Source organism: Anguilla anguilla, chromosome 1 (assembly GCF_013347855.1).
Source record: "Anguilla anguilla isolate fAngAng1 chromosome 1, fAngAng1.pri, whole genome shotgun sequence".
Lineage (NCBI taxonomy): Eukaryota > Metazoa > Chordata > Actinopteri > Anguilliformes > Anguillidae > Anguilla > Anguilla anguilla.
Genome location: NC_049201.1, coordinates 17186153 through 17201020, shown reverse-complemented (window position 1 = coordinate 17201020; position 14868 = coordinate 17186153). Strand labels below are relative to the sequence as shown.

General features: G+C 46.1%; 1 protein-coding gene across 1 annotated transcript in view; it reads left to right on the top strand.

The window, feature by feature from the left end:
• eif2ak4 (eukaryotic translation initiation factor 2 alpha kinase 4) overlaps positions 1-12318 on the top strand; it is a 26337-nt gene extending 14019 nt beyond the window's left edge. The window contains exons 25-39 of the mRNA XM_035432468.1: positions 1-39; positions 285-401; positions 791-856; positions 1276-1446; positions 1770-1904; positions 2017-2124; positions 2470-2598; positions 4952-5038; positions 5774-5886; positions 5994-6052; positions 7320-7423; positions 7998-8066; positions 9275-9319; positions 9835-9950; positions 11877-12318. The exon at positions 1-39 is cut by the window's left edge and continues 130 nt beyond it. Of these exons, the coding sequence (XP_035288359.1) occupies positions 1-39; positions 285-401; positions 791-856; positions 1276-1446; positions 1770-1904; positions 2017-2124; positions 2470-2598; positions 4952-5038; positions 5774-5886; positions 5994-6052; positions 7320-7423; positions 7998-8066; positions 9275-9319; positions 9835-9950; positions 11877-11934 (1416 nt within the window). The 3' untranslated portion in view covers positions 11935-12318. The remainder of the gene's footprint in view (positions 40-284; positions 402-790; positions 857-1275; positions 1447-1769; positions 1905-2016; positions 2125-2469; positions 2599-4951; positions 5039-5773; positions 5887-5993; positions 6053-7319; positions 7424-7997; positions 8067-9274; positions 9320-9834; positions 9951-11876) is intronic.
• The last annotated feature ends 2550 nt before the right edge of the window (positions 12319-14868 follow it).

Sequence of the window (14868 nt, the reverse complement as noted above, 5' to 3'; positions counted from 1 at the left end):
ACCATCTCTGAGATCATCCAGGAGTTCAGCGTCCTCCAGGTACTCTCCCGAACCCACGGGCCAGACGCGGGAGGCCGAAATCAGGCACGGTTCTTTACTCCCGATTGCTCAGTTTAAGCTTCTCTTTAAGGGGCTTTCAGAACCTCTGAGTCTTGGGGCCCAAATCAATGACCCTGCACAGAACGGCATTCATTCGACGGGCTCCCCGCCGCCTGCCTCGCGTTGCGGCTGCTGCGTTTATTGTTGTAGCGCGCGTGCTAACGCCCGGTCGCTGGTGCCGACAGGAAAGGAATTACAGCATTTACCTGAACCACACCAGCCTGCTGAAGGCCATCCTGCTCCACAGCGGGGTCCCCGAGGACAAGCTCCACCAGGCCTCCAGCATCCTGTGCGACGCCATGGTGAGGACACTTCCGTCGCCATGCCAACGGCACTTAAACGTTCGGCCTGTGTGGGCCAGGCCTCGAGCTTCCTTTTTCTTCTTTTCCCTCCCACCAAAGAAAGAGGTTTTTTATGGGGGACTGAGATCATGAAGTTAGGGTGAGGACAACTCCTTTGTGCTTTCTGCTATTTAAGGGAGGTCTCCACTATAGTAAATTTGTGACCGTAGGGAATTGCTAATCCTCTACCTCTCAATTCCCACTCCAACCCAAATCCATATTTTACAAAGTTGGACATTTTCCTCTTCCATCATTTCTCTCAGTGTCTCAATGCCGTAGTTTGTAAGCCAGTTCGAGATACCGGCCCGTCTGTGTTTGTTCAGTTTGTCGTCTGCGTTTCTTTCTCCCAGAGTGAGAAGCAGACTCGACGGGAGGTTGAAGCCAAGTTCTGCAACTTGTCACTGTCCACCAACAGTGTGAGTATCTTCCCTCCTTGCATGTACCAGGCAAAAACAGCTCTTCTCAGCAAAGCACTATGATGTGATCGAGTCCCTGATGGCTCCTCCAATTCTGGGGTTGATTGATTTTTTGTCTCTTGGGGCCTTTATGGTATGCAGTAGTATATGTGTGAGGTTAATACAATTTTAGTATAGAACAATAAAATGTCACATTCTCATATGATTTGTATCTCTGGTTCACCATATGTATGAAGTTTCGCTTGGTTTTATATGTAAAAAATTTCGCTTGGGTTTGTATGTACAAAATTTAGCTTGGTTTCGTATGTATTAAATTTTGCTTAGGTTCGTGTGTATGCTGAAGCCACACTCTCTCATCAGTATTGTGTAGGCTTTGAATGTCCCCAGTCCCACTGTATGACGGTCTCTCCTCCTTTCAGTTACAGACGCTGTACAAATTCATTGAGCAGAAGGGGGATCTGCGTGATCTGAGCTCCCTCTTCAGCTCCCTGACCAAACCCAAGACCATCGTCACCCAGCTGGCCAAGCAGGGAGTGAAGGACCTGGAGGAGCTCATCAGCTTGCTGAAGAAACTGGGCGTCAAGTTGCAGGCACGAACTCGAGCCGCGTGTCTGCGTGTCTGGATGTCTGCGTGTCTGTGTGTCTGCATGTCTACGTGTCTGTGAGTCGGTGTGTGTGTTTGGCTAGAAATAGCTGTACAAAATAAGTATTGTACCTTACTGAACCTGTGTTTAGCAGTTGTCTATGACCATGAAATGCACTTTTTGTACATCGCTTTGGATAAAAGCGTCTGCCAAATGAATGTAATGTAATGTGTGTGTCTGCGTGTCTGCGTGTCTGTGCCTCTGCGTCTGCGTCCTGTTATGTTGCGCGTCTCTGACTGCGACTGTGTGTGTGGCTGTGTGCGCTGCAGGTGGTGGTGAACCTGGGCCTGATCTACAAAGTGCAGCACCACTCGGGGGTCATCTTCCAGTTCGTCGCCTTCGTCCGGCGCCGCCACCGCACCGTGCCGGACATCGTGGCTGCCGGAGGACGCTACGACCACCTGGTGAGCCGACGCTTCTCTCTCTCTCTCTCTCTCTCTCTCTCTCTCGAGCGTCCGGCGAACATCTCCGGTTTGCGGTGCGGCGCTCTGACACGCTTTCTGACGCTCTCTTCAGATCCTGGAGTTTCGGGGACCAGCGTCGTCGGCGCCGGTGCCCTCTGCGGTGGGCGCCAGCGTAGCTCTGGACAAGATCTGCGCTGCCCTGGCCAACATGGAGGAACCGGTGAGTCACCGTCCACGTCATGGCTGCCTCATTCTGAGAAACTAGCCTGACACGGCTTTCTGCGAGTACATTTCTGTATGGTACATGAGCCTAGAGGCTTTGTCTGGCACAAAAAATAAGCCATTACATGATGAATATTTGTGCTCTGGAAACAAGTTTTTATATATTTTTGTGCATGGTTTTTAAAAAATTTTTATGACCTTTATTTAACCAGGAAAACCCCATTGAGATCGAAATCTCTTTAGCAATGGGACTGTGGAAATCTCATGTTGAGGGGAGTGTGTGGAGATGGTAGGGCTTGACTGCGCGACGTTACTCCCCGTTGATTCTGTGACTTGTGCCCAGCCCGTGGTAGGCTCCTGCGACGTGCTGGTGGTCCCTGTGGGCCAGACCTCGATGAGCCGAGCCATCAACGTCATCCTGAAGCTTTGGAACGCCGGAGTTGCCTCTGAGATCATCTACGATGTTTCGCAGGTCAGAGCTCTCAGTGTTCACGGGACAGGAAGCGCAGTGACTGCTTTCTGCCAACAGAGGGCAACAGCTATATTTCAGTTCCTGGAAATAGTGTTTTTATATGACTAGGCTTATTTCTAACCGAAGCTTAAAAATAGCTTACGGAGTTGTGATGTGTGTATTTATAGGAATATTACTATAGTAAATGATATTGTGTAATCGTACGCAAAAGTATTTTGGCTATATTGAATATAAGATTGTCGTAATGTTTGCTTGGTGAGAGATCTGTTTTTATGAAAACATGAGATTTTGTTAATGTAGGAGTACGTTGCTAAAGTACAGTTAACTTGGGCAGTTCTGGCGCCGTATGTCATTATATTTGATTTATCTGTAATAATTTCTGAGGTTATTGCTGAATTTCTAGATGGGTTTTTTTCCCAGTGCTGAAAGCCTTTTTTTTCGCAGTCAGTGTAATTGTCTCACTCTTTCCTCCAGGTGCCATGCCTCTGTCACATTCTTCATGTTTATGTTAGGGCCTGGTCGCAGCTGAGGGTCCGTGCGTCACTGCTGTGCTCTCTCTCCCACAGCCTGGCACAGCTCTCAGCTCTCCTTTCAGAGGCCTCTCTCTCTTTCTCTCACTCTGTCTCTCTCTCTCTCATTCTCTCTGTTTCTGTCTCATTCTCTCTCTCTCATTCTGTATCTCATTTTCTGTCCTTTTCCCTCTCCCCGCTCTCCCCTCCCTCTGTACTTATGTTACTCATTCATTCCCTCTCTTCTCTTCCTCTTCATTTTCTGTGTCCTCTCTTCCTTGCTTTCTCGCCCCCGCTCTCTCCCTCTCTCGCTCTCTCTCTTTGTCAGAGTGACTCAGGCCCGGGCCCTGCGGATTGCCCAACTCTTATCCCCCAGAGTCGACAGTGGGGGAGCTGTTTTTGTTCCAGGTTACATCTCCCTCAGTTAGAACAGAGCGAGTTTGAGTCGCAGCGGTTTCAGCCTAACGGCTTTTAGCGCCGCGCTATTAGCACGCTGGCCAGTTACGTGTCGAGGGGCCGCTGGTGAGAGCAGCGAGACGGCTGAGGGGGAGTGTTTATGTTTAAGGCCCTGGCGCCCGCGACCCCGTTGCTAACGCTGTGCGTGCGCAGCGCCTCCGTGTTTCATTTCTCCAGTTAGCGGTTCGGACCCTGGAGACGGTTTCAGTGTTTTAGCTCTTGCGGCCCAGATAGGGTCTACCGTTTCCATATGTTGACCCCTTTTGGACATGTGGCACAAAGCTGCTCCGCGCTCAGGTATTCTCCCATCATGCACTCACGATGGTGGTCATGACTGGCTGGCTGACGGGGACTGTTTTGGAACCAAAGTGATCTATTAGGTTATTTTTTCTTTTAGCCAAGCTCCCCACTCCCCACAGTATTTGATTCGAGTAACTGGATGTGAACTCACAGACATGGGTGAGCGAGAACCTGGATGGTGAAAGGTTTAGGTGAGCTTGCTAGAGTAGAGCCTGGGCATGCAAATTCCACGCTGTTCCACTGGAATTTATGGTACAACTGCAGAGCTGTTTCTCTGGCATGAATTTCGTTTTTCAACCTTAATGCCTCAGCACAGGGGTATCTTTGTTCTTTTTCTCACTTGCAGTTATCTGTGTGTGAAATTCAGAAGTTCTCTGCTTTTGGTACGGTTTGTTGATGTAGTCGAAGGCGGCCCCTGCTTGCGTTTTTGTGCGTTAATGCCGATAAACGGCGATGACTTGAATCCAGTGTTGTGCTTCCAGCTTCTGACACTATAAAGACCCAATTTCTGGCTCCTTGTTAGCGGTTACACTGCTGCCAGTGTTGGACCTGCGGCTAAGTCCCGCTTTAATCAAGCTGCAGAAACCGAGAGCTGAAAGAAGCCTTTTCCTCTGGACCATACGGCACGTACTGTACTCTGAGCCGGTTCATAGGTCCCACCAGTGAGTGTGTGTGTTGTAATCCAGAGGTCCTCTGTGTACAGACTTTGTGGCAGGCAGCGGTTTTTCCACGGATTCGGTGTATTACGGAGGGGAAATTGAGTGCTATTGAGATGATATGTAAGTCATTTGGGATCACCGCTTGATTTGTGACTTATAGTAGTGTCAGAGGAGGGATGGTTTGTGGTTAAAAGAGTGAGACATTTACTTTCAGGCTTGAACATGATAGGCACGTTCGCCTTGATCATCTTATTACTCGAAACTGGAGCGACCCTCCAAGCTTCAGTCCCCCGGACCGTAGAGAGAAAGCGGGTGCCTGTCCAAAACAAAACAAAATGGCGCACCCTGAGAATCATTTGAGCTGAAGAGCATGAGAGCAGGGTTCTGTCTCCTCGCCTCACCCGAGCGTGCTGTCGGTCTTGTCTCCAGTCTCAGGAAACGGTGCTGGAGCACTGCCGGCAGGCTGGCATCCCCTGCGTGGCGCTGGTCTCCGATAAAGAAGGGAACCACATTAAGGTGAGGCCTCCCGCCGCGGGGTTCGATGAAAAAGAGAACTCGCTCTGAGGAGCCAGACCGTGCCAAAAAATCAGCCCCGCCGCTCGTTTTCTTCCCCTCCTTTTGCTTTTCAGGTTTTGCCAGCGAAACTTTTTGCTATTGTTTTTCGAACCGTTCACGACTTGGCACCGCCTCTCAGCCGCCCGGAATGCAAATGATGGAGAGCAGATTGGCCCGAGTCCTTCGACGTTGTTTTCTAAGAATCCAGTCTGTGTGAAACGTGTTTGGAACGGGCCTTGTTTTCACCGTTTTTGTTCTGTGAGAAGTACTGGATGGCCCCAGCGTTTCTGACAGAGATATACTGACAGCTCCTTTCTCCGTGGGAAAGAATCACTGAGCTCAGAAATCAGGCTTGTTTCACACAAAGCAGCAAAACGGCATGCCAAAAAAAAAATTATAGCAATAATATTTTGTAGCTCGTAGTTTTATTATTTAATAAATATATTGGAAAGGCACAGGGTTACGCATGAAAGAATATAACGTAGGAAAAGTTGATGTGTCCTGTAAGGACCTTATAATAGGTCTGGCCGGTACATCGAATCATACACTCTCCATAGTGTCCTTATCAAGTAACTGATCCATTCAGAAATGTTTTAAATCACTTTCATAAGGGAGCAAGACCTCCATGCCCTTTCAATGAAGGACATTGTAGACTGTTTCTCCTCTGGGTTGATTTATTTTTTTATTATTTGTCAGGTCAAGTCTTTTGAAAAGGACAGGCAGTCGGAGAAGCGGATTCCGGAAACGGACCTGGTGGATCACATTATTCAGAAGTGCCGGACCAAATTCAGCGAAGAACGGAACTGCAGGTGCAGGGGCCTCTCAGTGTGCTTTCAGCTTGCTGTGAATGCATACGCAATGCCTCAGGACTGAACGGCATCACCCTTTAATTTCTGTTATGTGCTTACTCTAACAGGGAGATGTGTGAAAACATTTCGCTTCAGAATCCCAAGGGATCACTCCTGGTTACCTCAGGTACTGTAAAACGAAACGACTCCGTGGCAGAACAGCGGTCTTGTTCTGAACGCAATCTGTCCCTCGACTGGATGTATGGGAAAGTAAGACGCCTGACGTATCGCTGAGTTGCACAAGTCTGTCCGTAAGGTCCCAGAAGCCACAAATCCTGTGCTTTTGTAATACGAGTCCAGCGGCTAGTGAAAGGCAGCTTGTTTATTTGCTTTGCTGACAACCTCATTCTGGGGCACTTGGGTGCTAGGTTTTGCATACTGTGCAGCCTATATAAACACTCAGCTTGAGTGTCTTGTCTCGATACCCACACGAGTGTGCCATGCGGGAATGAATCCCTGCACTCTCCCGTCAGAGATTCCCCCCTCTCTCTCTCTCTCTCTCTCTCTCCCCTACTCTATTTTTGTTGTGAGCAGGAGGCCCCCGGCAGGCAGGATGTGATGTCATGATCAGACTCAGATGACCTGGGCTTTCTTAACTGCCGTCTGCCTTGCGGGAAGCTCTCCGTGGGCCACTATCGCAGATGGAAGGAATAAGCTGGAAGTGTTCCCCATAGAGGCTTCAGTACCGTTTCAGTTTGTTCCCTCCGAAATTCCTGCCGTGAACGGGGGCTAATCCCCAGCTTCTCGTAGTCCCGCCTCCCCACTCCTCGGTTTCGTTCGAGTCGACGGATGGCGGAGATGTGTTTCGCTGACATTAGTGGAATAATGACGAAGCGTTCTGGTAGAAAAGCGATTGGTGCTCGCGTGAAGTTTCGCGCTCGCCTCTGCGAATACGCCGCCTTGCCGCGGCTCGTTGTTTGTGTTAGCTCGAGCGATGCGAAAGCCGCAGAGCACGCTTCAGAGAATCGCGACAGTTCTAGATCAGCGGACCTGAACAGCGGGCCTTTAAAAGCCCGTCGCCTGTGAGAGAAGATTTCCTGCCTTTTCCACTGGGTGTTTGGAAAACAGTGCAAGATACAGATGTGGCAGAATATTGCTCTGTTGAGAATACAGTGTGAGATGGAGATGTGGGAGAGTATTGCTCTGTTGAGAATACAGTGTGAGATGGAGATGTGGGAGAGTGTTGCTCTGTTGAGAATACAGTGTGAGATGGAGATGTGGGAGAGTATTGCTCTGTTGAGAATACAGTGTGAGATGGAGATGTGACAGAGTATTGCTCTGTTGAGAATACAGTGTGAGATGGAGATGTGGGAGAGTGTTGCTTTGCTGTAAATACTGTGTGAGATACAGATGTGGTTGCTCTGTTGAGGGAGCACTGCTTTGTCCTTCTCCAGGGTCGTCCGAACCACACGGGTGCAACGCAGCCATGAGCATGAACGTGAACCTCATCACGCCGGACAAGGTGTCCGCCAGCGCGAGGCGGCGATACGAGACGCAGGTGCGTGGGCGGGGCTTCTCTTCCATGCCAGTCGAAGGGAGCGTGTGGCTCGACTGGGTCAAGAAGCTCTGGACAGGACAGCGATCTCACTGGCCCCCACTGGCCTCTTCTGGATCTTGCCCTTTCCACTTAAATAAGAATGACTGTTGATGTGACACAAACAAGCTATTCGGTCCATTTAGTTCATTTTCCCTAGAGTCTAGAGAGCATCTAGCAGTGCATTGCTCCTGGTATCGAACACCCAGAGGGTCTCTGCCTCTACTGTATGACATTAACCCAGTTTGGGTACCTGGAGCGATTCCATTATTTGACACTTTGACTCATTTGACTCATTAACTCTATGCAAAAATGTCACCTATGCCCCCGGCCACCTAATCCCCTTCACAACGAAAGCTTGGTTCAGTCTCATTCGTGTTCGCATTTCTGAGAACCCACGAGATCCCTCACGCACAGCGTTTAATCTGCCCTCCACGGCTTGCTGTTAAACCGCGGGGCGTGCGAAAATGGATTCTGTATCCCTCATGCTGTCATTGCGATCATGGCCGTAATTACTCTTCTCTCTTTCTTTGAACAGATACAAACCAGACTGCAGAACCTCGGTAGCAATCTGCAGAACAAGAGCAGCGACATAGAAGTATTAGCTGTAAGTTCTTTGCGTTTATCGTGTGTGTTTTCCCGTGTTCGTCTGTGAAGTCATTGAATAGGGACATTAGTTGATCTTGTAAACTTGTTTTTTCTTATAAATTTTTGGCAGCCCCCAGTGTAGTGGGAATTTGAACTCCCTCTGTGAGTCAAATGGCTAAAAAGTGATTCCAGTTGCAAAAGAACAATAAACAGAGAAAAGAAGGAGGCTGTCATTTGGAAGTAAATTACTTGCATATTTAGATTGTTTGCAGTTCAATTTTGATTTAAGTACGAGGAGTAAATGATAGACCATTATTTTTAGGTAACTACATTCTCCAGCACGCATTTGTTATTACATGTGCGGATTAAGATTTTTCCGAGTTTCTTGGATAGAAGAGATTTTTTAATTCTGCCACGGTCTGGTGCTGCCACTAATTGCTAAATCATAACAAACAGGATCACCGTTAATACAGAAGCAATGTTATCCAGCGAGCTTTTTTCCATTCAGCATTCCTGGTGGAGCAGCATCCATTATGGACACGTGTTCTGGGAAATGCATTAATGTTTACAAATGTTAAGCCATGAGCCAGTTTATCCTTGGGACAAATGTTTCCCTAAACTTGAAAGTGGAAGGTCAAGCTTTTATTTAGCGTAATACTGTGTCAGTCACTCCCTTGCTCGCTGTTAATAGCGTTCACCCGTTTCAATAAAGGGAAACGTACCTCATATGTGGAAAATCAAACTGCCAATTTGCACATCCTGTACAATTCTTCTCTTTCCCGTGTGAAGTGACATTAAACGATTGGGAAATGAAGGAAGGACAGGCAAATCTGTCATCAGCTCCTGACTCATCACTGGGTTTCTTTGGGGAACAAAGTACCTATGACATTTGGCATTTCATTATCCTGTTCAAAGTGGTTTCCATTGCCAGTGGACCATTACAAGTGTTCTAAATGAATTTGAATAGCGTGCAATGCACCTTGGGTCCGCTTGGGCTGAACTAATTGTTTCCACTTCAGTGAGCCAAAAAATGGATGTTAGCCTAATATTAGTTAGTATTTTCCCAGACAGTGAATGCTCATCATCTGTAAATTATGCAGAAAACTTCCTATGGAAACTTGCTTAATGTAAACAAAAGTTTCCACTGAGATTCCTGTGAGCAGAGATTCCATTGTTCCTTCCAGCCAGGCATCCGATGAATTCCTTATTTTGTTGTTCTTTTTTCAGGTTGACTTGCCAAAGGAAACCCTCATCAACTTCCTGTCATTGGAGGTTTGTGCCGTGCTTTATTTATTATGAACTTTCCAAAGTAAACAACGCATACCTCACTGGAGAATTGAGAGGGGGCCTCGAAGGAAGATAGCATGCTGTGTTGGGGTGGGGGGGTGGGGGAGGGCGGTGTGGTAGAGGGGGTGTGTCTGGGGAGACAGGAAATGGAGTCCCAAACTTCCTGTGGTCTATGAGTCTGCTTCTATCAGAGGTAATCACCTGTTCATGAACCCATTGCCAAGAAATACCAAATAACCCCAGGCCCTCAGGAAATAAAGGAAGGTTATTACAAATGACATGCAAGTGTAAGCTTGAATATTTTTAAACCAAGCTACAGTCTCTGTCAGCAGGCTATATATACAGGATGTTCTCCACTTCCATGTACTGCAGATGTAGGAAGCCCTTTGTTCGCAGAGTTTGACACAGTTCACCCCTGTGACGGCGCACCCCGTCTGTCGAAGCGGCTCTGTTAAATGTCCCGCCTAAAACGCGGGCCCCTCTGCCGTTTTTTTCCGCAGTTTGACGGAGAAGAGCAGTTTAACATCAGCGTGAAGCACTTGCTGTCGCGCCTACCAAAGCAGCGTTACTTGAAGTCCATCTGCGATGAAGTCCACCGATTCAAAATCGTCAAAAGGTTAGTACTCTCTGGAACGGCCGTTTCTCTGCGGCGCGTTCTTGGGGCCGCCCCACGATTCCTCGCTTCCCTCGTCCCTGGCGCTTAACTCAGGTTTCTCCCCAATATTATTTTTAAAAATCGTGAAACTTTTAAGCGAACCGCAGAACATGTTAAACTGGCGTTTGAGGCGGGTCTGCTTTTGCAGCCAGCGTCCGCCGCAGAAACCGCCTCTCGCCTTGTGGAAATCCCACTGTTAAAAAAGCACTGCGGGTCTGCCGAGCTGACATCACGCTGAACTCCCCCGCCCTCTGTGGCTCGAGCAGGTTTCAGTTGAGCTGGGGGGGGGAGAGAGGCCGGCTCCACCGTTCTCCTGCCCGTGGCGTTTCCATCCCTGGCCGCCAGGTCTTGTGAGCGGCAGGTTGGTGGCTCTGTGCCACCCAATACGCACCTCACGCTTACGCGGGCTCGTAAACCCCGCCGCTTTCGTTGCCCTTAGAGCAGCCCATTTAATACGAGGTAGGATTGACTCCTGCCAATCCCGTTCCCTCCACTCTTAGCCCAGAGAAAATTGAACCGCGTTGCTGGACTCTGGAAAACGGAGGTCCAGAGGTGTTCAGAACCGCTTTGAACAGTCGGCAGCAGCTGAACGGAAAGTCATGCACACAGTAAAAAATGAAAAAAAGAGCGCCTGATGAAAGCAGTTGGTTTTAATTTGCCTCTCATACACGCATATTGTTATTGCTGAGAAACCATGTTTGCAGGCAATTAACTTTATTTGGACTCTTTAACAATGGGTGTATTCAGGGTGGATTTTATGTGTGTGTGTGTGTGTGTGTGTGTGTGTGTGTGTGTGTGTTTTTTTAATGTACCTCAGGCTGAGGGCTAGATATTGGGCACAGGCAGGCCCCACATGAGAGGCTGACAGTCAGCAGCACCTAGACCAGTCTACCTAAGAGGTCTGCCTGCACCCTGGTGTTCACACTGCTGAATGTTGTCACGACCTGTGACACACTGATGTTCCTGCAGGGCTTTCCCCTCTCTCAGGGTTCTTAGACATTTTGATTGAGACCTTCATATTTTACAGAAATCATTAGTTATTCCTCAGAAGTTTGGTTAGAATACAATACAGTAGAGTTGAACGGCTGGTCAGAGGTATACATTGTTAGTATTTCAAAATGTAAGTGCATAATCATTTCACTACTCTTGGGAAATGAAAGGGCTTGTGCGAGAAGCGACCAGATTGTGGTTGAAGTTTTTATGGGAAATGCCACAGAAGAGCGTAAGGGATTACCATGTGTCTGCTCCAGCTGTGTGTGCACTAGATGCTTACTGTAACAGCATAATGCATGCAGTGTGCTGTAAGAAAAGTACAGTTGGCAGCAATAAAGATTAAAACACTGGCAGACCTGAGACTGTGATTTGGCACAACAAGTAGATGTGATTACATAGTAATTATGGTGTGGTGGGACGGTATTTATCATAGCTACCAAATGTCTTGGTTCTTTGTCTTCTAAATTTAAGGTGTGAAATTTTAATCTAGAATTTAACATGGTCATTAAAATTGTAACACTTGCTTAAATGTGATCTGCTTATATTGGAACACATTTCTTTTCCCATGTTTTCCTGTCTGATTGAATCCTAGTAGTCCTGGAATTTAATCAGTCCATTCTGACCCCAAATTTTGGTATAAATTGCCGATAAGGGACACAGCAGTTCTACAGCTCATTTGTTGGAAGTGAAGCTTCATGTGACTGTAGACAAGCCCGTCCACTTCGGGCAAGCACAGCAGAGACGGTTGGCATCAAGTTAATGTAAATTTAAATGCCACTGAATTGTTCAATTGTAAGTTTTATTGGTAGTTTTTACCTTGTGAACACGTGAAGGTAAGGGACAATGCCAAAAGCACTGTTTTGACATTAATGTTTTTCCCCACTATCATTGCAGGGTGGCAGTGGTTGTATTATACAGCTACAAGGATGATTACTACAAGATTCTTCTCTGAGCCTGAAGACAATATCCAGTGTCTCCTTATCTCGCTGCTTGTTTTAATGCAGTGTGGAGTTGCATGTGAATGAAAGTATACCTGAGCCCAGAGGAAAAACTACAACATTTTGAATTGTGAGAGCACCTTCAGTTTGGCCGTTAAGGTCATTTCAGTTAGCTTTACCCTTCCATTTCACATTGTGCATCTGTCCCGCTCATCAGAACTGGAAGAAACACATTCCCATTGTTCTGTCTGCTTTGTGAACGGTTTACTCAAGTTGTGTGGGTGGGGGGGGAAATGATTGGCTGCAATGGGGCAAAGTATTGTTTTACGCAAGAGGCTAGTTTTATAATAAAAAAAGTGATAAATTAATGTGATATTTCATTAAATCATTTATTTTCACTTGCTGTGACTGATGTCTTTACTGATTAAATGACAAAACACAGTTTTCATGATGAAGTCTAAAGGTATCGGTCAGTGGAGATGCAAGCAGGTAAGACCCAGTCTCTAGGTATCAGTCTGGCTCCATTTTTTTCATCACCAGTTTTCTGCCTGGACATGCTTGTGTCTGCCCCAGCTAAATTACTTATTTAATGAAAATGTTTTTAAACTCCCGTATCACCCATGTCAAAAAGGATTTGGCCCCTTAGTTACCCAATTAATCAATTAATTACCCAAATTTAATTAATAATAAGATTCAACTGATTGGACACAGCCAGGCTTGATTGCAGCCAGCCCTGTTGAACCTAAACCTCACTCATATTGAACCTTAACATCGGAGTGAAGTAGTCATCACAAAGTTTCTACAAGCACACTATGCCATGATCAATGCAAAATCCAGAAGAGAACAAAACTAAAGATCAAAAGTCGTTGGAATATATCAGTCTGGAAAGGGTTACAAAGCCATTTCTTAGGCTCTGGGACTTCACTGAACCACAGTGAGAGTGAAGTCCTCTCACAGCAGTCTATCTGCTTAAATGTTTTAGGAGCTCACTATTCACAATGAGATAGACAGGTCTCCTATAAGATGCTTGGCAGCTTGAATCCAAAATGATGTCATCAGTTAAACTCACTTCAAACAAGGCGAGTATTTGCTTTTGCTTGAAGCTGATCCTTTTTTTGTTTTAAGAAGAAATACTGACCAACAAGGAGCAGCAATTTTGCAGACATTGCGATGCATGCTTTAAGTCCCAATTGTTAGATAATGCTAGATAATGGAAGTTCCTCAGATTCTTTGGTTCTCGGATTCTATCCTCTTGTGTGTGGTTATGGGTTTTACCAGGACGGATTAGTTGCGACAGAAACAGGGACTCCTGTGGCACCCCATGCAGAGTAACATCTTAAATTCCTCAGGAAGTGAGTTCAGACCTGCCCAGTCTCTCAGGGTTTCAATTGATTTTGTGAACCCTCTATATCAGTTTCAATTTAAGAGGATGTGGAATCAAATCCCTCTCTTAGCATATGCTATAGAGTTGTGGCTTTCAGAATCCCAAGGCACAATTTCCCAGAGCCAGAATGGACTGTTAAAGAAATAGGATGATGTTTCACCACATATTAATATGTCTAGTGGAGATAAAACACCTGGTTGTTTAACTGACTGAATTATAGTCATATAGTCAAGAAGTATTTTCATGGTCCAGTATATACAAGGTTTCCTTTAAATCACCATGCCATATTAAAGGGAGGTTGTTCCATGATATACAATTCTTAAAATTCTAAACAATTCAAGAGTCATCTCAACAGAAAAATTAACGGTATTATTTAGGACTACTTTGGTATTCTTGGGTCCCTAGATAAAAGTTTTAAAATAGTACAATAGTTTCTCACCCTAGACATTGGATTTAGGATGATACATTCTTTGTTCTCTCTTGTCTGTATTAGTGTTAGAGCTGTGAAACACAACTCAAATACAACAGGGAAGTGGCCAAAAGACACAGTATGTCTTGAATGACAGGGCACAGGGTGAAAGAAGGCATGGTTTTGAACCTGCTTAACCTTTTTCTCATAAGTGCTCTTCATTTCCAATTAAGGCAGTAAGTGGTGACAAGTCTGGCATGACATGCATTTCTTTTCAAATGCCAGATGTTCAGGAGTGCACATCCTGATGCCTCTGTTGTTCATGTGCTCTTGGTTCTGTTTTTTATGATTAGTCTTTTCAATGCATACCAACAGAACTGATAACAGTCAGTGGAAGAGTCAATAGGAGAGGGTTGTTTTTCCAGCCTAAACAATTGAGCAGCATTAAAGTTTCTTGTCCTGGCAACTGAAACTAGATCTCCTTTCCCTTTGGGGATTCAAAGTTCAACCATAATGTGATCATCTTTCATTGGCACAGAGGACAAGTTTGATGCTGTGTTTTTGAGTTCCGCTACATAAAGCACAGCACCCATACACTGTTGAATGTTCTTGTACTCTTGTAAAGTAACAAGAGAAACAGTATGCATGCAGGGCTTCAACTAACAGCTTGTTTTTAAATTGGAAGATGGCACAATTCCTTAGTCACGGTGAAAGCCTAGGAGAAACTAGGACAATCTTAAAAACCCATAAAAATAATTAAGTGCTGGGGTAAGATCAAACTTGTAGCTTCCAGCAATCAAGGACTTAACCAAATGACCCAAAACAGCCCTTTGACAACATGCTCATAAAATGACTGGGAAGAGACCGATTCCCCTAGAGAGGGACCCCAGAATTCAAGGATAAAAGCTTTGCTATGTATAGTACAGGTTCACTTAACTTTCACTAACACAAAGCCCTCATATTTAAAAGCAGACAGCCCATAAAACATAAAGACAAAGTGGTCTTTTGAGGATTCAGAACTGCAACCTCTTGGCCATGGTAAAATAAAAAAAGACCAGGTCCAGTTGCGGTATGTGTCCAGTTCACTTTATTGCATATTTTGGCAATAAGGCAGTTGCACTGCATCTCCAATTCTACCTGAGGCATGTCCATTTT